This window comes from Chrysochloris asiatica, unplaced genomic scaffold, assembly GCF_000296735.1.
Source record: "Chrysochloris asiatica unplaced genomic scaffold, ChrAsi1.0 scaffold00061, whole genome shotgun sequence".
In the NCBI taxonomy this organism is placed as follows: domain Eukaryota; kingdom Metazoa; phylum Chordata; class Mammalia; order Afrosoricida; family Chrysochloridae; genus Chrysochloris; species Chrysochloris asiatica.
Window position 1 is genome coordinate 3,052,910 of NW_006408579.1, and position 25,039 is coordinate 3,077,948.

Below are 25,039 nucleotides of genomic sequence, written 5' to 3' on the forward strand. Positions count from 1 at the left end.
GCATCAAAAAGTCAAATAACTACAGTGCAATATGATATCATACTGTACAGGCATGAGCAAAATATTTTAGTAGCCACTGACTGTCTAGAGGAATGGTAGAAAGGATTCACAGAGGAAGTGATGCCTGAGCTGGAACTTGAAGCAAAACAGACAACACTCCCAGGGAAATGCAGCAAATTGTGTTCCTATTTTAGTGAAGGGAAAATTAAAATGCATAAGAGACAATAATGTTACCTACTAGAGTCTCATAGTGACAAGGCAAAACCACAGTACAGTTAAGTAACTAGAGTGCCTATTTATAGACTTATAGCACCTAATGACATGATCCCTGTGAATTTTAAATACTCAAAAACAAAGCAAAACAGAAAGCAACTTTAAATATTTGCCTGATTCCATACAAAAATCTTTCCTAGGATACTCAACTCCTCTAAAAAGATCCTTACACTTAAAATTTTATGAAAAGGAGTTAAAAAGACCAATTACATTTATGTCAAATTGGACAAAATCCCTGATTTTACATGAATCTATTATTTCAGTAAAATTCTACTAACTTAGTAAATTTCCACTTAATTTACTAATTTGATGTCAAGTGCCATCGAGTTGGTCCCAACTCACAGGGACCCTGTATAGGGTTTCTGAGGAACAGCTCTTAGATTTGAACCACCAACCTTATAGTTAAACAGTCCAGGTGCTAAGACTACATATTTTAACCTAGAAATTTTTCTTAATTTTTCACTCTGTGAAGGAGAGGCATCCTGAACAATAAAACTAGTATCCAAAAAAATTTTTAAGAGTAAAAGGAAAAAGCAAGCACTCCAACATGGATTTGCATGAAAACAAATATCTCCTCTCTATAAGTCATTTCTAAAGTTAGAATGCTCTAACTCCCAAACTTAATGACAAGCTCGTTCATACAGGACTCCCTGAAGTCTCTTACAGACACTAAGAGTGTAGACAACTCCTATTGCTGCCAATTTAAGAAAGAAATGTATTCTTAAATTGTAAAGGTGTATAAGGGGCGAGGAAGAACTGCTGTTTTATGCACAGTTCCTTTTCCTGAATTTATTATGAGTTTGTTTCCCCCCTTTCAAAAGGCAGTAAAAAGAAGGGCATGAAGGCACAAAAAGGGATCTTACTCATGCAATTTTGGCATTATAGGAACCTCCTGAGTACAGAAGAGTTGATGCATTTACAAAAGAGAACTCCTAAATCACTGCATGGCACAACTACTGCTTCCTTTAGACTTTTCAGGAAATGTTCTTCAAATATTTCTCACAAACTCCACAGGGCTTTCTACATTAAGATGTAGCAACAGAGGGCAAGCCTGGAATAACGGCAAAATTGCAGTAATGAGTCCTGCTAGTTCCAAATGACTTTTTATGCTCCAAGTCATGGGACCAGTCAGTTTCACAGTGATAGACATACACATGTGGATGATCTGAGGCACAAGCTGTGATTGGTCCTAAGAAAATGAAAGTCACAACTGGGTTCACAACCCACATCTCCAGACTTCTGGTTCTTATTCAATCATGGTTGAGCTGCTTCTTATCGGTATTACACATAATTTGGACCTTTCTGGAGAGTTCCTCCAGGTGCAGCATGGTTTGTTACAAGGTATTCGTGGTATTGGCACCATGCTCATAGTAAGCTTTCCATCACGCCGTATATGAGGTCCTGCTGCCAAAGCGAGGACTATGGACCTAAGATGCCCACTAGAGTTCAGTTTTCAAAACTTTGGGGATAATCTGATCATAGCCTTTCCGTCTTGTTACATTATAAGACAGGAATTTAGAGTACTCCGTCAACAGGTTCTCCCAGTAACAGGTGATGTCTTCCATCTGCAAGTGGTCGACAATAAACTGGTTTCCCCTAGAAACAAGGTAAACATGAACATTTTAAGATAATATTTAATTAATAATAAAAGCCTGAGTTTGAGTGCTTACCTTGTGTCAATCAGTGACATAAATCAACTCATCTGCTCCTCACAATCCACCCTATAGCCGTCATTATTTACATACATGCATTTAGCAATAAAGCATTTTTCCCCTTAAAAAGAAACAGAGTCAACACCAGAAAAAGTTGTTTAATTTTCTCATATATTTCAATGTACTTTGATAAAGGGTAGACTTAGGGCATATTTGAATGTGTGCATACATTTTTCCTCCAGAAGAGCTTCTTTGTCTAAAGAGGATGAAATCTGAATATTACTATGGTAACAATATTCAGATAACTTCAACTAAGGTAAAGTAACGGATGATATAGTGGAAAAGAAGGAACAGAACTTACCTTTCAGCAATTTCTTGAGCTACATCATCATTTGCCTTTACAAATTGCAACAGTTCCCTAAAATGGAAAGAATTATGAGACTCTGGAATATGGGCCTGCTCATTAATACTAAATCAGAAAGACCTCAGATTGAAGTCTATGGTTAATCTCTAGACATGCTCATGGTGGATTACTTCATTTCAGCAAAGATATCAGGGCCCTCACAGGGCCAAAATAACAGCCAAGAGTGCCCCACGCCAGCTGAAAGCAACCTGTTATAGATTTGAGACACATGAGAGGATCTAGAGATGTTCAAGGATACACATAAAAAGTGAATACTGAAGAAAAAAATTCCCCTCCTCTCTCCAATTCCTGCAGTGGCTACATAAGAGGGAACTTGGGTTCCCATGTCTAGCCTTTCTCCATACCTCTTCCTGAATCCTCTCATCATGAGAGGAAATGTGCTCAACTTCACTGTGATCAGTGCTCCTGCTAGATCTGAAAGCCTGCCTGACAAAATAACAACATCAAACACACCTGTTGACTTTTTTGCATGAGAGCACTTTTTCACTGACACACTGTCTGAACATCACATTTGGTACAATCGTTGAACACTTTTTCAAATAAAATCCCACCTTGAGCCTACTTGAATAATAATGTAATGTTACATATTTGAATCAAAAAAGGAAAAAAGGCTTCCAATAAACACAATCATCAGGAGTAGAGGACGTAAGTGGACAGGGACATAGTAGCATGGGGTAGAGTTGCTTACTGCACGTTTGAGAGATCGGTTTTGACTGGGATGTAGTGAACCCATGGCTTCAGTTGTGGGTAGAAGAATTCCAACCACTCTTCACCAACATGGAAAACAAGTGAACCACACAGGAAGAGGTGTTTGAACCGGAAGCTTGCAGCTACACCCCGAAAATTAAACAGATACCTGGGAAAGAAAGAACAAAATGTACTTGCAATATATGCCTGCTGCCACAGGTATGACCTTTTTCATCCCCCCCTCCCTACTCTTTTATACCTCCCTCTCTTCTCTTTCCATTTTCATCCTTCAAGGACACATCAGTATGCCCCTTTGGGGTTTCTATAAAATCCTTAGTATTCTAAGCTGGGGCTACAGGTTGTTCCTGAAAAGGAAAGTCAGAGAAATGGGAAAAGAGAGGAACATTCTCCAGGCAGAGAGGATGAGCTCAGGCAGGAGCTTGGTGCTGGATAGAAAAGACACAAGGCTCAGGTAGGTCTCATTTTCCACAAACTCTTATAGGCTGATGAACTGCAACTAGTCATGGCCACCCAAAGCTTTGCTTTTCAGGTCAAAGGCATCTCCTGATCCCTGGTCATCTCCACTTCTCCTAAGGCCATACACATGTAACCAGTCTTCAAAGAAATGCCCTCCTAAATAAAACCTATCTTAGAAAAGAACAACATTTTCTTCTTAGAACTTGAGTTACATGCACTCAATCTTGTCTCCATTCAGACTCACCTTTACCCTATGTACCTCCTACTGTTCAGGGTAATCAGCATTCATCTCTCTAAATTCCCCCACTGACCACCTACTGATCTGGCTTTACCGCTTCGCTTCATCAAATTCTTAGTCCTGCTATTTAATTAAAATATTTTAATTATATATACCACCTCTCATCTACCAGTTTGTTGCACTGTGGTGGCTTGTGGTTTGCTGTGATTCTGAAAGCTATGCCACCAGTATTTTGAATGCCAGCAGGGTCATCTATGGTGGGCAAGTTTCATATGAACTTCCAGAGTAGGAAGGAGAGCTGGACTACTTCTGAATGTTTAGTCACTGAAAACCTTATGAATAACAGTAAAACACTGTTATTCATAACACCAGAATAATGGCTATTGAAACAAGATGAATAGCAACAGACTATTGTCAGATACAGTGCCAAAAGATGAGCCACTCAGGTTGGCAGGTACTCAAAATACAACTGGGAAAGAGCTGTCTACTCAAAGTAGACTCGACCATGATGACATGAATGGAGTAAAGCTTTCAGGATGTTCATCTACTGATGGAGCACAGGGCAAAAATGAAAAACCGCTGCAAATACCCATTAATCATTGGAATATGGAATGTACAAAGTACGAATCTAGGATCATTGGAAGTTGTCAAAAATGAAATGGAATGCATAAATATCGAAATCCGAGGCATTAGTGAGCTGAAGTGGATTGGTATAGACCATTTTGATTCTGACAATCATTCGGTTTACTGAGCCAGAAATGACAAATTGAAGACAAATGGCATTGCAATCATCAAAAGAACATTTCAAGATCTACCTTGAAGTATAATGCTGTGAGAGGATAATATTCATATGCCTACAAGGAAGATCAGTTAATTAAACCACTATTACTCAAATTTATGCATCAACTTCTAAACCAATGATGAGATATTGAAGAATCCTATCAACTTCTTCAGTCTGAAATTGACCAAATATGCATTCAAAATGCACTGATAAATTCTGGTTATTGGAAATACAAAGGTTGGAAACAAAGAAGGATGAGTAGTTGGAAAATACAGGCTTGGTGATAGAAACAATGCTGGAGATCGCACAATAGACTTTTGCAAGACCAATGACTTCTACATTGCAAATACCTTTTTCAAACAACATAAAAGACCATTATACACCTGGATTTCAACAGATGGAATACACAGAATTCAAACTGGCTATGTCTGTGGAAAGAAATGGTGGAAAAGCTCCATATAATCAACCAAAACAAGGCCAGGGGCAGACTATGGAACAGCCCATCTACTGTTTATATGCAAGTTCAGGCTGAAGCTGAAGAAAATTAAAACAAGTACACAAGATCCAAAATATGACCCTGGACATGTCCCACTTGAATTTAAAGATCATCTCAAGAACAGATTTGATGCATTAGATACTGAGGAAAAACCAGAAGAGTTGTGGGATGACATCAAGAACATCATTCAGGAAGAAAGCAAAAGGTCATAAAGAAAATACCAAAATGGATGTCAGAAGCAACTCTGAAACTTGCTCTCCAGCGTAGAGATACTAAAGTAAATGGAAGAAATGAGGAGGTAAAAAGAGGAAGAGAAAAATTCAAAGGACAGCTTGGGAAGACAATCCAATATTATAATGAAATATGCAAAGATCTGGAGTTAGAAAGCCAAAAGGGAAGAACATGCTCAGCATTTCTTAAGCTGAGGGAACTGTGGTAAAAATTCAAGCCTCAATTTGTAATACTGAAAGATTCTTTGGGGAAAATATTGACTGATGCAGAAAACTTCAAAAGACGACGGAAGGAATATACAGTCACTGTACCCAAAAGAAATGGGCAATGTTCAATCATTTCAACAGGTAGCAGCATATGATCAAGAGCCAATGATACTAAAGGAAGAGATTCAAGGTACACTGAAAGCACTGGTAAAGAACAAGCCTTCAGGAACTGATGGACTACAAATTGAAATCTTTCAACAAACTGATACAGCACTGGAGGCACTCCTTCATCTGTGTCAAGAAATTTGGAAGACAGCTACATGGCCAACTGATTGGAAGAGATCCACAATTATGCCCATTCCAAAGAAACATGACCAGTGGAATACAGAAATCATTGGATAATACCATTAATAGCTCATACAAATAAACGTTTGCAGAAGATAATGAAAAACCAGATGCAACTGTACACCAACAGGGAGGAGCTGCCAGAGGTTCAAGCGGGATTCAGAAGAGGACATGGAACGAGGGATATCACTGCTGATGTAAGATGGATCTTGGCCGAAAGCCGAGAAACCAGAAAGATGTCTTCCTGTGCTTTACTGACTATGCAAAGATTTTCAACTGTGTTGATCATGGCAAGCTTTTGACAACATGGCAGAGAATGAGTATTCCAGTACACTTCATTGTGATCATGAGGAACTGTACATAGACCAAGAGACAGTCATTCAAACAGAACAACAGGACACTGGTTTAAAATCAGGAAAGGTGTATGCCAGTGTTGTATTCTTTCACCATACTTATTCAATCTGTACGCTGAGCAAATAGTCCGAAGAGCTGGATTATATGAAAAAGACCGTAACATCTCTTCCTGATAAAAGCACTCATCAAAATTGGAGTAGAAAGGAAATTCCTCAGTATAATTAAGGGCATATATACAAATCTAGTCAACTTTATTCTCAATGGAGAGAAACTGAAAGCATTGCCTTAGTGGTCAGGAACCAGACAAAGATACCCTTTTAAACTATATCTATACAATATTGTGCTAGAAGTCTTAGCCAGAGCTATAAAGCAAAAAAGGCATCCAATTTGGCAAGTTAGTAATAAAATTCTATTTGAAGATTACATGATCCTATACATAGAAAATCCCAAAGACTTAGCAGGAAATGTACAGGATTCTGAAAGTTTCAGCAAAGAAATGTATTCATTGACAGTTTCAACAAAGTTGGCATGGGACAAGATGAACATACAAAAAGCAGTCGTATCCTTTACACTAGCAAAGACAGCTCTGAAAAGGAAGTCAGGAAAACAATACCATTTAAAATAGCTACCTGAAAGATAAAATATTTAGGTATAAATCTAACCAGAGAAACAAAAGACCTATACAAAGAAAACTACAAAACACTACTATAAGAAACCAACAGAGACCTACAAAAATGAAAGAACATGTGTCATGGATAGGAAGCCTTACATTGTAAAAATGCCAACACTATCCAAAGCAATCTATAAATATAATCCTAATACAGGTTCCAGCATAACTCTTTAAAGAGATGGAAAAATGGATCACTGACTTTACATGAAAAGAAGAGAGACCTTCGGTAAGCAAAGTAATACTTCAAAAGTAGAACAAAGTTGGAGGTCTCTCACTTCCTGATCTTAAAATCTACTACAAGCCACAGTGATTAGAAGTCTGGTACTGGTATAAGGAAAGATACATAGACCAATGGAATAGAATTAAGAATGCAGAAATAAATCTGTCTTCCTACGGTCAGCTAAAATGACTAAAACAAATCAAATGGGGAAGAGATAGTCTCTTCATAAATTGTGCTGGCAAAACTGGAAATCCATTTGCAGAAAAAATAAGACTCATATCTCACACCATATACAAAAACAAACTAAACATGGATTAAAAACCTAAATGTAAAACCTAGAACTATAAAGATCAATGAAAGAGCAGGAAGAAACTTAGGGGCTCTGATACATGGCATACATATACTATCAAACATAACACACAAACTGTGGAAGACAAAAAGGATGACTGGGGCCTCCTAAAAATTAGAAACCTATGTGTGTCAAAAGATTTCACCAAGAGAGTGAAAAGAGAACCCAGAGACTGGGAAACTCTTTTTTGCAATGACATAAGGGAGTAATCTCTAAAATTTATAGAACACTACAACTCTATTACAAAAAGATAAATTACCCAATTATAAAATGCGCAGAACAGTCACTTTACCAAAGAAGACATTCAGGCGGCCAGTAAACATAAAGAACCATTGACGATCATTAGCCATTCTTGTTGTTGTTAAGTACCATCAAGTCGGTTCCAACTCATAGCGACCCTGTATAGGGTTACCAAGGAGCAGCTGGTGAGCTTGAACTGCCGACATTGCAGTGACCTTGCAGTCCAGCGCATTAACACACAGTGCTGCACCAGGACTTATTAGTCATTAGAGAGATGTAAATTAAAACAACAATGAAATACCATTTCACTACAGCATTAACAGTTTAAGTTAAAAAAACTTTTTTAGATGAGGGTATGAGAAACTGGGGTGCACCTACATTACTGGTGGGATTGTAAAATGGTGCAACTACTGTGAAAAATGCTATGGCACTTCCTCAAAAGTTGGAAATAGCAATAGCATATGACCTAATAATCTCTGTACTTGGTATATATCCTCAAGAAGTAAGAGCCCCAACACAAGTAGACATATGCACGCTATGTTCATTGCAGCGCTAGTCACAAAGCAAAAAGATGGAGACAACCTAAACGCCCGTTAAAGGAAGAATAAACAAACTTTGGTACATATACACAATGGAATACTATACAATAGAATACGATACTATGAAGAATAATGATTAATCTGTGAAACACCTCATAACATGGATGAACCTTAAAGACATTATGCTGAGTGAAATTGTTGTTATTGTTGCTAAGTGCCATCAAGTCGGTTCCGACTCATAGCGACCCTGCGTAGGGTTTCCAAGGAGCAGCTGATGAGTTTGAACAAAAACCTTGTAGTTCAACCTAACCTTGCGGTCCAGTGTATTCTCCATGCCAGGACTCCTAAGTAAAATTAGTCAATCACAAAAGCGTATGTATTATATAAGACCACAAACGTAAAAACTAAAAAAAAAAAAAAAAAAGTTTCCCATGCTAAAAGAAACATTCATTGATGGTTACAAGGGGTGGGAGGGAAGGGAGAGTAATTCACTGGCTAGAGGATAGACATATATTTACTCAGGTGACAAGGATGGCAATATATAACAAGAAGGAGGTTGGCAGAAGAATGATGAAAACAGGTGAAGATATAACTTGTTCAATGTAAAATTGATAATCTGCAGTATAAACCTACATTTAATTCACAATAAAAAGTTTAAAGACAACATACCTGAAGAAAGCAAATGGTCATTAAAAAGAAAAGAAAGAAAATACAAAAATGGATGTCAGAAGAGACTGAAAATTGTTCTTGAACATAGAGACACTACAGTGTCTGGAAGGAATGAGGAAGTAAAAATGCTGAACAAAAAATTTCAAAAGGCAGTTGAACCATAGCTTGTCATGATCCACATAATCGAAAACCTTTGTGTGGTCTTTAATTGTTGTAATTGTTATCATGACTAACTGCGATTGTCACAACCATAAAGGAAGAAGTTTTGTAACAAAAAGGGTAGAGTAGTTAATGTTACAGTCCAGGAACAGAGGACCCCAGGATCATCAAACAAGAACATGAGTAGAATGTGGGACCCTATCCAGAAAAGCAGCAATACCAGAAATGAAAGCAGAGATGATGACATGGAAAGACAGAGCAGCCGAGGACTCCAGACCCATGGAAAGAGAAAGGCTGTGTGTTGGCAGCCAGGAGGCAGGCTTGCAGAATGTGCCCTTTGGTTGGTTGTTTAACTGATTATATATTCCTGAGTGTTTGTGTGTATATATAAAAAAACAACAGTGGGAATAGAAACTGTTGAATGATGATGCATGGAAGGGATTTGTACTCATTGCAATGAAACGGAATATGACAGAATGAGTATAAAACTATCTCTCAATTCACAATAAGAACTTAAAAAAAAAGCAGCTTAAGACAAAATCAAGTATTATAATTAAATGTGCAAAGACCTGGAATTAGAAAACCAAAGGGAGAAAACACACTCAGCATTTCTTAAGCTGAAAGAACTGGAAAAAAAAATCCAATACTCGAGCTGCAATACTGAATTCTATGAGCAAAATATTGAATGACACAGAAAGCATCAAAAGAAGACAGAATGAACAGAGTCACTGTACCAAATAATAACTGGTTGATGTTCAATAATTTCAAGATCAAGAAGCATTGATATTGAAGAAAGAAGTCCAACCTGTACTGAAGACAATGGTGAAAACAAGGCTCCAGGAATTGATGGGATACAAATTGAAATGTTTCAACCAACTGATGCAGTACTGGAGATTCTCATTCATATGTATCAAGAAATTTGAAAGACAGCTACCTGACCAACCAATTGGAAGAGATCCATATTTGTGCCCATTCCAAAGAAAGATGATCCTATGGAATGTGTAAATCATTCAATGTAATCATTATTATCACATACAAGTAAAATTTTACTGAAGGTAATTAAAAAACAGTTGTAGCAGTACATCAACAGGGAGCTGCTAGAAATTCAAGTTGGATTCAAAACAGGACATGAAACTAGGGTTATCATTGCTGACATAAAATGAACCTTGGCTGAAAGCAGATAGTACCAGAAAGTTTACTTGTGCTTTACTGACAATGCAAAAGCATTCAACTGTGTGGACCATAAAAAATACGGATAATATTGCAAAGAATGGGTATTCCAGAATATGTAATTATTATCATGAGGAACCTGTATATAGACCAAGAAGCAGTTGTTAGAATGGAACAAGGTGACACCGAAAAGTTTAAAGTCGGGAAATGTATGCACTAAGGTTGTATCTTTAAAGCATACTTATTCAATCTGAATGCTGAGCAAATAATCCAAGAAGCTGCATTGCACGAAGAAAAATGTGACATCATGATTGGAGGAGGATTCATTAAAAACTTGCAATACATAGATGATACAACATTGCTGGCTGGAAATGAAGACGACTTGAAATACTTACTGATGAAGATCAAAAACTACAGCCTTCAAAAGGATTGAACCTCAATATAAGTAAAATAAAAATCCTCACAACTGGACCAATAGACAATACCATGATAAACAGAGAAATTTTGCTTGGATCCACAATCAATGCGCACGGAAGCAATAGTCAAGAAATCAAATGACATACTGCATTAGGCAAATCTGCTGCAAAAGACCTCTTTAAAGTGTTCAAGGACAAAGATGTCCGTTTGAGGACTAAGGTGCATCTGACACAAGTCAAGGTATTTTTCAATGGTCTTATATGCATGTAAAAGTTGGACAATGAATAAGGAAGGCAGAAGAATCAAAGCATTTGAATTATGGTGTTAGAAAAGAATACTGAAAGTACCATGGATAGCCAGAAAAATAAACACATCTGCTTTGGAAGCAGTGCAGCCAGAATTTTCCTTACTAATGAGGATGGTGAGACTTTTGATTTGGATATGTTGTTAGGAGGAACCAGTTCCTAAAGAAGGACGTCACATATGGAAAAGTGGAAGGTCAGGGAAAAAGAAGACCCCTAATGAGATGGATTGACACAGCGGCAGCAACAATGGCCTCAAACACTGTGAGGATGGCGCAGGACCAGGAGTGTTTGGTTCTAGTTTGCATAGGGTTGCTATGAGTTAGAATGGACTGGAGCACAAAACAATAGCATTCATGGTGAGCCATTAACCTTATAAAACGTCAACTAGAAGGTAGATGGAATATCTTATGATGCAATCCAATCCCATCATTTTATTAGCATGCAAGCTCTCAGGAAGCACAGGCCTTGTTTCATTTATCTCTGTAGTTCCCACAGAACTCAGGTGTGAGTATCACGTACAGTAAGTTCTCAGTAAATAATAGCTAAATGAATTAAAGTGACTTTCCTAAACCCAGCTTGGCCCAGCATTAAAGTTCTCATCCAAAGTGAAGCTAATTTAAAAGCAATATGGAAATTAAGAGTGTCAGGAATCCTGGAAGCCTTACTTGTATTTGCAGTGTTCCACAAGATGGACATCCTTAGCAGCTGGCTTTCCCAAGGTATCCTTTATGTGAAAAGGAAATTATTAGCATTAGGAATAATAGCAGTTACTGAAGGTCACGGTGCCTCAAGCATTGTGTTAGACATTTCATGAGCATTACTTATTTAGTTCATAGTAACCATACTCGGGAAGCATTACTATCCCCATTTTACAGATGAGGAAGTCAAGGCTTCAAGAAGTTGGGCGACTTGCCCAGGGCCATATGACCTCAAGGTAGGGTTCTGACCTGGGTCTATCTGATTTTAAAGATGATGGTTCCCTGAAGCTATCTGATACCCCCACCCCCACCGCCACCCAAGAGTCATGACATACAGCACATTTCATTCTCTGTCAGTTATTTACACAGGAGGTCACAAGTGGTGGCTGGTGGCTTAGAGGCTTAGCCTATGTACAAATGTTGTTGAGCAGGCAATGTACTTAACAGTAAGTGTTCAAACCACTGCCAACAGCAGTAGGATATCTCTGACTAAAAGGAGATTTCTAATTTTCTTTCAAAAATGGAAGATATGACAAACTGGGCTCCTATTCCCACTTGGCAGGAATCTACTGGTATACTCAACACTCTCAGGAGATCTCTGCTCATGACTTTCTAGCACCTGCCAGTCCCTAGTTGCACCTGAACTTGAGATCTCGTTAACATTTCATCCATCCACCTAATTAGAAGGTAAACTCCTTGTTGAGGGAAACAAGGCTTTTAAAAAATGAATTCCATAAATTTGGGTGCCTTTGCAGCCTCCAGAAGTAAATGCCACAACTTGTTTGTTGAATGAATATATTTTGTTCATATTTTATGTATTTATATTTTCACCAGAATACGAGATTTTCGTATTTTTTCACATTTTCATTAAACTATTTTCATGATATTTCTTTAGCTTAATTTGCAAGTTTACTTAAAGCTGTATCATATTATGCATACATCTCAGATATATTTAGTTTTCCCCCTTAAAAAATGTATAGTTTTTTTCTCATAGCATCCTTAATATGGTACATGGAAATTTCAGATGAGGAAATTTAGGGTTTAAGGTTCTTTGAACTAGAGCAAGAAGTCTTAGAGTTAAGAGGACTGAGATGGACTCTAAACCAAAGGTCCTCATTTATGGCTTCACTTTACAATCATTTGGGGAGCTTTAAGTAAACGAAGATACCTGGGCCCCATTTCCAGAGATTATGATTCATTCATTTAATTCATTTATCTTAAGTGGTTGTACTGTGCAGCGAAGATTGAGAAGGAAGGGTTTAAACCAGAGGTTGGTAAAATCTAATCCTCTTTTTAATTTTGTATAACCCATGAGCTAAGAATATCTTTACATTTTTAAAAAGTTTGAAAGAAAATGAAACGAGGAATATGTTATGACGTGAAAATTATAAAAAATTCTAATTTAAGTGCCCCAAAATGAAATGTTGGCAGAACATAGTGATGCCTGTTTGTTTATTTGCCTCTGACTGTTTGCACATTATGGTGGCAGAGTTGAATAACTATAAAACCCAAAAATCTTCAAATATTTACTACCTCTAGATGGCCATTCAAAGATAAATGTTTTCTGACATCTGGTTTAAATCTTCAAAGTCGTATAATATTCAGTCATAATATCGGCCGCAAAAGCAATGTGAGTTTGAAAAAGAACTTATATGTGTGCTAAAACTGATCCATGAAACTTTCTCAAAAATTGATCCCACCACTGAAGGAAAACCTAATACGAAATTCTACCAAGGTGGCAATGTTCTTTGACTGAAAATATTCACAACTGTAGTTCTATTCAGATGACTGGAGATTACTTTCATAGATTTCCAGGCCTGGTTTTTGGTATATTCTGCATCAACAAGTTTTGGATTTTTCCGAGATAGAAGAATGAGAGGATCTCGTTCTGGACTTGTCCTATAAAAGAAACACATGACGTAAAACTATGTGGTCTACACCAACCAAAATACTATTCCCAATCTTTGAAAAGTGAGCAGTACTAGGACCCAAAGCAATGACAGTGCACACAGATGGACCATTTACTGTACTGGTTACATGATAGTAGATGAGGATGATCCTGGGAGCTGCAGCACCTGGATGGTCTTGTGCTGTTCCCCACTTTACCTTTCAGGGAGTGTTTGCCCTTTACTTTCATCTTGTCTGTAAGTGTACGTTGTTCTGGTCACTACAATCAGGGAGTAATTTCCCCTTTAGGAAGATTCATGTAGTCTGTCAAATCACTGACTCACCAAAGTAGCTCCATGATCTTTGTTGTATATTTTACACATTACTTGGAAGAATATTTTTATAAATATTCTTTGTAAAATGTAAGAAAACATAATCACCTTGATCCTCGGAAGTACGCTGTAGAATTTTTCTTTTTCCATGGCCACTGTGCTGCTGACCTAAAAAGATAGATCTTAGTTAGTTTCTATATTTTGTGGTTGCTGTTGTTAAATATATATTTTTGTTGTTGTTAAGTGCCGTCGAGTCGGTTTCAATTCATAGTGACCCTGTATAGGATTTCCGAGGAGCACCTGGTAAACTTGAACCACTGGCATCGTGGTTCAAACTAACCTTGCAGTCCAGTGCATAAACCAGCAGCACCACACCAAGACTCAGGTGTTTAATATAGTAAATATAGAGGTTGTGTTTAAACTATTTCTGAAGTTCAGTCCAGAGTTTTACATTTATAAACTCGGGTGAAGGCAACTTTTCTACTCAAAAGAAATAGCTCTAAATGACGTTTCCTTTTTTAAAATTTTTACTTTGTTGTTGAGACTACATACAGCAAAACATACACCAATTCAACAGTTTTCCTTGTTCAGTTCAGTGACACTGATTACATTCTTTGAGATGGGAAATCAATCTCACCCTCCTTTTCTGACTTGTTTTTTCCCCATCAACATAAATTCACTGCCCCCTAAAGATCCTATCTAATCTATTGAGACGCTGCTGTCAATTTGATTCCATATAGATAGTTCATAAAACAGCTTAATGATTAAACCAGACCTTTTGTACTAGCTAACCTACTACCATTGAATCACTTCTGATTCACAGCAACCCTACAGGGCAGAATAGAATCATTACAAGAGCAGATAGCACCATCGGTCTCCAGTGTAACTAGCTAAGCTAAACTTCCATTTGGTTTTAAGAAAACTTCTAGGGATATTTTTTGTTTAATATATAAAGATTATCTCAGTGCAATAGTTGTTGTTTTTTTAAATTTTTTTATTGTGAACTGAGTGAAGCTTTACAGATAAAATCATCAGTTTTACACTCAACATGTCATACACTTTGTTTCTTCTCAATGACTGCAATCCCCTCCATGCAACAACAGTTGTTCTACTTCCTCCCTCTGCTTCCTATTTCTGTTCCACCCTCCTTCTCAACCCTGTCCTTAGGTAAATGTTGCCCTTTTGATTTTGAATGTTTGACCATTCCATGTTGAATGACTGACCATTCCATGGTGAGCACACCTGACTAGTGTTGTTGTCCTCTCTCTATATGTATCTACTGCTTGGATGAAAATTGGGCCAAGAAGGTGAGTTCCTTTCCAGACCTGATGAGTAATCGAGGGTCATAGTCTCGGGTTCTTCCAGTATCTTTCTGAACATTAAGATGGTCTTTTTTTATCTATAATTTTTAGTTTAGCCCACATTTTCTCCCACTTTTTCTGGGAACTTCTAATGTAATCCCTTTCAGAAAAGTCACTAGTGGTAGCTGGGTGCCACCTAGTTCTTCTGGTCTAGGAGTCATGGTGATTGATGTTCACATGCTCTGTTGGTCCACTGGACTAGTTGACGCAAGCATCTTCAATTTTCATCACGCCTCTGTCTTCCACACAGGGAGAGACCAATAGCTGTAACTTAGAAGGACGCATACAAGTTTTGAAGATCCCAGTTGCTACTCACCAAAACAGGATGCAGAGCATTATCTTTGTGGACTATGTGATGCAACTGACCATGATGTCCCCTGAGACTATGGTGTCCCTTGAGACTATGGTCCTGAGCCCCCAGGACCAGTAACTCATTATCTTAAGATGTTTGATAATATCTAAGATGTTTATTTCCTGGCAGAAATAAAGCTGAGTTAAATTACTGTTTTCCTTTTATCTAAGAAAAGAGCTATAAAGACTGAGTTTTTATAAGTTCTCAATTAAATGCCAATGCTGTTTGGATCATTAATGTAAAATGTAGCTAGTTAAAGAAATATCTATGGCTTAGATGACCTGTTGTTGTTGGTAAGTGCTGTCAAATCAGTTCCGACTCACAGTGACACTGTATACGGTTTCCAAGAAGCAACTGGTAGATTTGAATTGCTGACGTTGTGGTTCACAGTCCAGTGCTAATCAAGTGCTAATCATATAGCACTACACCAGAAGTCCCTGGATGACCTTGCTGATATTATTAAGTGCTGCTGAGCTGGTTCCGACTTATAGCAACCCTGTATAGGGTTTCCAAGGAGCAGCTGGTGAGCTTGAACTGCTGACTTTGCAGTTCAAACCAACCTTGCAGTCCAGTGCATTAACGCACAGTGCCATACCAGGACTCCTTGAATGCCTTAGAGAACCTAAAATCTGATATAATGATAAGACAGAGTCAACAGCTATGACTCAGTCATGTGATGATCTGGAATAGTTCTGTACTAGGGATGGCTAAGAGTTTTTGTGTGCTCCTATGGAGTCCAGGTATGGCGCTGTGGGTTAATGCACCAGACTGCAAAGCCATTTAAACTGCAAGGTAGGTGGTTCAAGCTCACCAGCGGCTCTTCAGAAACCCTATATAGGGTTGGTATGGGTCGGAACCAACTCGATGGCACTTAACAACAACAACAACACCATTCCTACTCAGGAGTCCTGGTGGGGTGCTGTTGTTTAATGTGCTGGACTGCAAAGTCGGTTTGAGCCACAAGGCTGGCAGTTCAAGCTCACCAGCTGTTCCTCAGAAACCCTCTACAGGGTTGCTATGGGTTAGAACCCAACTCAACGGAACTTAATAGCAATAATAACATAATTTCTGCCCAAAGGAGCTCTGTGACACAACATTTAAGTGCTTAGCTGCTAACTGAAAGATTGGCAGTTAACAACCTAACCAGTGGTTCTACAGAAGAAAGACCTGGCGATTTACTATTTAAAGATTACAGCCAAGAAAAAACATTACAGACAAGTTCTACTCTGTCACACAGGGTCTCTATGAATTGGAAAAAACTCGAGAGCACATTAACAACATCTCTGCCCAATGGACCTGGCTCTAAGTTATCAAGTACATTTATGTTCTTCCAGGTCATTTTCTATCCTCCCCACAAGATGGTCATTCATGTTTTCTAATTCTGAAACTAATTCATTCTTATTTAGAGAATCTTAAAAACACCAAAAAAGAGTAATAAAAAAGGAAAACAAAAGGCTTCGATACTTTTCTTCAAAGAGGCATTGCAGATGTTCTAGGATAGGTTCTTCTCCCTTTTACTTATGGGTACATAATTAGTTTCATATACAAAAAAAATTGCTTACGCTATAAAGTTCTGTTTTATTTTTTAACTTTAAAGTTAGTCAGATTGAAGTAAAAAAAATTTTATATTCTACTACTTCATTTCAAGAAAACCCACAAAGAGGGAAAAACAGCATTTTCTAAAGGACTTACCTTGCCATATCGTCTCTGAAGAGGTCCCACCGTCCAAGACCTGTAGGATAAATTGGCCAAACAGCAGGTCCCCCTTCCCAAAATGTCCAAGCAGGATACATGATATCATGGTACTCTGATGTCTTGAGCAGAAACAGAAAGTTCATTTTAAATCAGTTTCGGGAGACAGTGAGAAGAATCAAACTGCATTCAGATCACCCAATCTGGAGACAGGCCTTGCTCTAGTGTCAAAGGCCTTGCCAAAGATTTATTTTCCCTTGACTGTAAAGTCCAGACACTAAGCATTAAGAGGTAAAAGTGACCATACGTTAAAATGCATGAACTCACTAAACCCTGGAAATTGAAGTCATGGTAAACATCAACGTTTCCAGTTCTCCAAAGTTTGGTTTTTCTAGAAGACACACAACTGTTAGGGTTTTTCCGTTTAAGGAAATAATATACCCAATTTTGAATGATCAAATATCTGTCATCTTTTAATTTCTATTACACTATGAGTTTTTACTGCCTTACCCAATTCTTGGTTACTACCCAGATAGTCTTGTGAGGGAATGAACTAGAAAATATAGTGCAATGGTTAAGAGTGTGGTCTCTGGAGATAGATGATAAGAATCTGAATGCCAATTCTACTTCTTTCCAACTCTGAGTAAGTTACTTAATCTTTCTATGTCTCAGTTTCCTTATCTCTGTAATAAGGGAAATAAGATACTAACAATAATATCTACCTAGTAGATTTGTTATGACTACTAAGTGCATTAATATATATAAAACACTGAGAACAGTACCTGACAATAGTAAGTACTCATTAAGTGTCAGTTACTGTTATCTGCAGTTTATCACTGTGGCACCATTGAGTCCACATTGTTATTGTTAAGTGTTGTCAAGTCCATGCTGACTCATAGCAAAACCTGGTGGGTATGACCCACCAGCCTTTCAGTTAGTCAGGTACTTTTCCTACAACACTCATACCGGGACTCCACATTAGTTGGTCAAAAAATTCTTGTTTATTCATTGATCAGGCAAGAAGCACCCATGGATAGAATTAACAGAAAAGATGTTATTCCCATATTAAAATTTTAAAAAAATCATTTTAAAGCCACTTTATTCTCTCTTCATAGTTACTTCTGTTAAAACTTTGCATACTTAAAAAAAACCAAAAAACTTTTATGCACTTATAAACCTCTAATCCCACTGTTTCTTCCACTGAAATCGCATGTCACTATGCTGTTTGCCTTTTCTCATGTACATGAAAAATGATAATTGATTTAACAAGGATATCATGAATGATAACTGCTCAATAAAAGCTACACCAGTCAAATCAAACTCACTGTCACCGAGTCATATCTGATCAACAGTGACACTGTGTAGGGTTCCCAAGGATGTAAATCTTTACAGGAGCAGAAAGTATCACCTTTCTCCTGAAGAGTAGTTGATGGGTTTGAACTGCTGACCTTGCAGCTAGCAGTCCAATGCCTATCTACAGCACCACCAGAATTCCTTAGCAGCTGGACAATTAACTATAAAGTTCACAGACTAAAATCCCTGCCTTGGAAACTAGGAGTCACTGATTTAAAAAAGAAATAAATATTAAAAGGAAGTTAGTATACTAATGGTCACATATGATTATCAACAGATACAACAAATAACAAACATATATGTCCTTACTGACTTACATGGGAGCCTCTATCTGTTCTTCTGGGAGAGTTTCACCACAAACAATGGGACCAAGCACTTTTGAAAAATGAGGCTAAACCTTGGGAAATGCAACACAAATGTGGCCTCAGCCCACTTGCAACACAGGAAAGAAACAAGTCTAGAGAGAAAGTAAACTGTGATAAAGAATAGGCGGGGAAAAACAGCCCCTCTGCATTGGAGAAAGGAGATCAGAGAGGCTGTTTCTTTCCCCAAGTCCATGGGTGCTTCCTAACCCCATTCATCCCCATAGAATCTTCCATCCCACTGTCTTCTAGCTCCCTTTCATACCCTTCAAAGCCACTCAGGTCAATGTATCGTTTGCATGAACCTGAACAATAAGGAGCTCTCCAGGTCCTCAAATGTGTCCTGGCCATGCCACCTTTCCATATCAGCCCTTCACAGTTTCCCCTCAGATATTCCAAGCCTATCCCCCTCAGTGTATTGCTTGGACACAAACTGGGGAATTATTTGGTACGTTTGGGTCACCATTAGTCATGCTGGTTTCCTGGGACACAATGAAACAGAACAGATAATGCCCAGCAATATGGCTGCTGTATTCCTTGTAGGAGTTCAACAAATAGTTTTTGAATATAGTGTTCTTTAACTTCAAGCCCATGAGCTTTCTTGGAATCCTATCTCCCATGCTCTGCAGCATCTCTGAGTCCCACCTTCCTATAAGTTCCTCAGGCTCTTCACTCTGCATCTGCAGCCCTACAAACACTTAGAAATCTTACACTTCTTTCAGGCCCTCGGCAACTCCTCAGTCCTACTGTTCAATCACTGTGAAGCTACCAGGGACACAGATCCATTCCCAGACTTCACCATTACACATCTGACTCTGTCATAGCATGAAGCTCCCTTACTCGTACCCTACAGACTATTCCCCACCACTGCCACTTCATCCTGCTCCTACCCCCCACATGTAGGCTCTCCCTGTACTTACCTTGCTGAAGGAGAAGACGGGAATGGTGGGCTCCATCCATTTAGGAACCTGAGGGTAATCTCGTACGTTGATCACCATTTCCATGTCAGGGAGGCGCCCAATCACCTCCAAAATAAAATGTTCAACACCACTACACCTGCCAACCAGAAATGCCACAAATGCATCATAGTGGTGTCTTTGCACATGACCAGACAGGCTCCCACACACTCTTTTAAAGTACAAGCCAGTAGATGGCAAACTGTCCTGAAAGCAATGCTTTCAACAGACCTATTCTATGTTTTTTTGTGTGTGGGTATGTATAAGTTATATTAACTTACAATACTTAATAAGATTTTCCAAATCATTTATAATAAGTTTGGAAGGAATAGTTTTGCTACTCCTACCATGCCTTCTCCGTTACCTATTCTCAGTTTTCCTTTAGTTCACTTAAATGGAAGATTGCAATTAGTAAGAAAATACAAATTCAAATAGGGACTGGAAAAGCTAATATCTAATTTGCTTCTCATAAAAACACTATTTTTATTGCCACCATAATTAAGTCTCAAAAACCTTCCATCACTTTTAACTGAGTTCAGGACACTGTGAAAATTAGTTTTGCAAGCCAGAAAAAGAAAGGTTTCTGACTAGCTACCCCAGGAAACCTCAGATGATTGCTTAAAAGAGAGAAGACACTAGCAGCTTGGCTTGTTTGTGCCCCATTCTTTGAAGTCCTGACCAGCACAATATAAAGGCAGCATTCCAACACATGACCTAAATTTTCTGGCAGCATGGAAACGAATGATTTAAAATCCTGTTTTATTCACAGGGAGATAACTGAAAAAATGGTTTATAAGCACATAAGCATACGCAACTGTACTACTAATCAAGAACTGCCAAGGAGACTTAGCTGCTACTTCTCACCGATCAGATTGGTAGAGAGTAAAAACTTGGATAGTACACAGTGCTGGTGAGGGTGTGGGATCTACTCTAAACGTGGAGTGTAAACGGTGGAAGTGCAAAGAGGCATAACCTCTTTGGAGGGCAATTTGCTTCTATTTATTAAGATTTAAAAAGCACATCAAAGGGCTTATTTATTCAACACCTAAAAATATAGCTTACATATGAGGGGTCTTCAAAATATTAGTGATAAAGTGGAAATGAAAACTAATGGGATTTTCCCACAGACCTGTTGAAGCCTCCTTGTATATATTTACAAAAGTGCTCAGAGGTGTACATACAAGATGTTCATTAAAGAAAGGAGACTGGTTAGGAATTATGTAAATGCTCATTGACAGAGGTCTGAATAGAAACAAAATATTCAAACAATGGACTAGTAAGCAGCCATAAAAGAGTAAATTGGCTCCATATGTACTCTTAGGAAACACTGTTTCCTAAGAATTCAATATACTGCTATATGAAGTCCTGGTGTGGCACTGTTGAATGAACATTGGACTGCAAGTTCAAATCTACCAGCCACTCCTCGGAAACCCTATACAACAGGGTCGCTACGAATCAGAACCAACTTGACATATCTTAACAACATACTGCTATATGGAAAAGAAAAGTAAATTGCACAACAGAAGATACAGTAAGATCTCATTTGTAGAATAATCTAGATGCTGGATTCTGTCTAGACTATTTCTGTAACATATAGATGATACCACCTTGCTTGTTGAAAGTGAAGAGGACTTGAAGCACTTACTCATAAAAATCAAAGACTACAGCTTTCAGTATGGATTTTGCTTCAACATAAAAAAAACAAAAATCCTCAAAAACTGGATCCATAAGTAATATCATGATAAACTGAGAACAGATTGAACTTATCAAGGATTTCATTTTACTTGAATGCACAATCAACACGTATGAAAGCAGCAGTCAAGAAATCCAATGACATACTGCGCTGGGCAAATCTACTGTAAAAGACCTCTTCAAAAGTTTTAAAAGAGCAAAGATGTCACTTTGAGAACTATGGTGTTTCTGATACAAGCTATGGTATTTTCAATTGCCCCATATGTATGTGAAAGCCTAAGGAAGGCCAAAGAAGAACTGGCACCTTTGAATTATGGTGCTGGCAAAGATACCAAATGTACTGATATGAACTGCCATGGCTGAAACAATGGGCTCAAACATAGTAAAGACTGTGTGGAACGAATAGGACTGGACAGTGTTTCCAAGTATTGTACACAGGATCACTATGAGTCAGAACTGAATCCACAGCACCTCCAAAAACAATTTCTGGAAGGATATACAAGAAACTTACGATCACAGGTATCTCTAGAGAGGAGGACACAGGGGCTAAAGGTTTAGAGTCTAAGGGGGTAGAGAAATGTCCTTTTCATTGTATATCTTTTTGAGTTGACCAAATGATTTCCCTTGCACATATAATACAATTTTCATAATAAAATAAAAGCATAAAGGGTTTTTTAAAAGCCATTATTACAATACATTTGCACATTGAGAGCTAAAATCCTTATTTTCTTTCACATTTGACTTTTAAAATAGCACTTTCTCATATACCATAATTCCATTTATATAAAAGCCTAGAAAATAATCTATAATGAGGGAACATAGACCAAAGAGTGTCTAGAGAGTGAGAGAGAGATGGAAGGGAGGTATTGATCACAGAGGCACAAGAGGAATAAGGATATTTTGGGAGGGATGAATATATTCATTATCTTGGTATATGTCAAAACTAGGTGCCGTGGTGACAAGGTGGCTAAGCACTCCATGAAACTATCTGTAGGAGAAAGATGTGGCAGTCTGCTTCCCCATAAAGATTTACAGCCTGTGACCCTATGGGGGCAGTTCTACTAGGCCCTATCGGGTTAGTATGAGTTGGAATCAACTTGACAGCAACAGATTTGATTCTGTTTGATTTGGTTATATCAAACTATATCAAATTGCACACCTTAAATATTTGCAGTTTATTTTATGCCAGTCATACCTCAGTAAACTTGTTATACCACTACTCTCTTTTTAAATGATTTCTTTTTATGTTTTTTATTAAATGGTCCTCTGGTTTCTCATCCCACACATTTGTCACTTGGTCATACTGCAGTGACTTGTGTGCTGTGATACTAAAAATTATGCCACTGGTGCTTCAAATACAAGCAAGGTCATCCATGGTAGACAGGTTTCAGCAGAGCTTCCAGCCTAAGAAGAGACTAGGAAGAAGGGCTAGGCAGTCTACACCTGAGAGATTGGCCACTGAAAACCTAATGAATAGCAGCGAAACACTGTCTGGAAATATAGTACCAGAATATTAGCACTTTAGGTTGGAAGGTACTCCAAACATGACTGAGGAAGAGCTGCCTCCTCAAAGTAGACTCAACCTTAATAATGTGGATGGAGCAAAGCTTTCTGGACCTTCATGTGCTGATGGGACCTAACTCAAAATGAAAAGAAACAGCTGCAAACATTCATTAACAAATACATGTAAAGTACTAAATACGAATTTAGGAAAATTGGAAGTAATCAAAAATTAAATGGAATGCATAAAGATCAATATCCTAGGTGCTGAAAAGGACAGGTACTGGCCATTCTGAATTGGACAATCAGGTGGCTAACTATGCTGGGAATGACAAATTCACAAGAAATTGAATCACATTAATTGTCAAAAAGAACATTTCACAATCTATCTGGAAACTCAGGGACGGAGAGGGGCTGTGTACTGGCAACTGAGGGACAGGCGTGTGGGGTGTACCCTTTGGTTGTTTGATGATGCATTCAGAGGATTCTAATCATTGCAAAGATATAAAATACGATAGGATGAATGTAAAGATAATGTTCTCCCATATAAACTAACACAATAAAAACTAAAAAAAAAAAGATCTGGAAGTACAAAGCTGTCTGTGATAGGCTATCTATATGCCTACAGGAAGACCAGTTAATATAAATATTATGCGCATTTACACACCAATCATTAAAGCCTATGATGATGAAATTGAAGAATTCTACCAACTTCTTCAGTCTGAAATTGATCAAACATGCAATCAAGATGCACTGAGAATTACTGGCAATTGGAATGTGAAAGCTGGAAAAAAGAGGAGGGCTCAGTAGTTGGAAAATATGGTCTTGGTGACAATGCATGATAGAATTTTACAAGACCAGTGACTTATTCATTATAAATACCTTTTTAAACAACATAAACTGTGGCTATAACCATTGGCATCATCAGACAACACGCAGGAATCAAATTGACTACATCTGTAAGAAGAGATGATGGAGAAGTTCAATATCATCTGCAAAAATAAAACCAGATGATGACTGTGGAACAGACCATCAATTGCTCAGATGTAATGGACTGAAGCTGAAGAAAATTAAAAAAAGTCCATGGGAGTCAAATACGACCTTGAGTATATCCCACTTGCATTTAGGACCATTTCAAAAATAGATTTTATGCATTGAACACTAATGACTGGAGAAGAATTGTGGGATGACATCAGGACTATTATCCATGAAGAAAGCAAAAGGTCATTAAAAATACAGGAAAAGAATAGACCAAAGTGGATATCAGAAGACACTCTCAAACTTGCTCTTAAAAGCAGAGTGGCTAAAGTGAAAGAAAGAAATAAGGCAGAAAAAGAGCTGAAGAGAAAATTTCAAAAGACAGTCAAGGATTATAATGAAGTATACAAAGACATGGAGTAAGAAAACGAAAAGGGAAGAGCACATTCAACATATCTCACGTTAAAAGAACTGAGGAAAGAAATTCAAGCCTGGACTTGTAATACTGAAGGAGTCTATGGGCAAAAATATTGAATGATGCAGGAAAAAGAAGATGGAAGGAATGCACAGAATCACTATACCAAAAAGAACTGGTTGACATTCAACCATTTCAGGAGGTAGTATATGACCAAAAATTAATGGTACTAAAGAAGAGAAGTCCAAGTTACACTGAACACATTAACAAAAAACAAGGTTCCAGGAATTGATGGAATAGCAGCTGCCATGTTTCAACAAACTGAAGCGACACTGTAAATGCTCACTAGTCTATGCCAAGAGATATTTGGAAAAGATCCAGATGTGTGCCCATTCCAAAGAAAGATAATCCAACAGAATGTGGAAACTATCAAACAATACCATTAATATCAAATGCAAGTAAAGTTTTTTTGCTAATAACTCAAAAACGGTTGTAGCAGTAGGCTGACAGGGAGGGAGCTGCCAGAAATTCAAGCTGGATTCAGAAGAGGACTTGGAAC

General features: G+C 38.0%; 1 protein-coding gene across 1 annotated transcript in view; it reads right to left on the reverse strand.

The window, feature by feature from the left end:
• Positions 1-1,712: 1,712 nt before the first annotated feature.
• The window catches only part of POGLUT1 (protein O-glucosyltransferase 1), a 29,689-nt gene continuing 6,362 nt past the window's right edge, over positions 1,713-25,039 (reverse strand). Inside the window, exons 4-11 of the mRNA XM_006864154.1 lie at positions 19,860-19,995; positions 17,225-17,346; positions 13,928-13,987; positions 13,400-13,499; positions 11,568-11,626; positions 3,038-3,205; positions 2,287-2,343; positions 1,713-1,869 (exon numbers count right to left, since the gene is read on the reverse strand). Coding sequence (XP_006864216.1) covers positions 1,713-1,869; positions 2,287-2,343; positions 3,038-3,205; positions 11,568-11,626; positions 13,400-13,499; positions 13,928-13,987; positions 17,225-17,346; positions 19,860-19,995 — 859 coding nt within the window. The remainder of the gene's footprint in view (positions 1,870-2,286; positions 2,344-3,037; positions 3,206-11,567; positions 11,627-13,399; positions 13,500-13,927; positions 13,988-17,224; positions 17,347-19,859; positions 19,996-25,039) is intronic.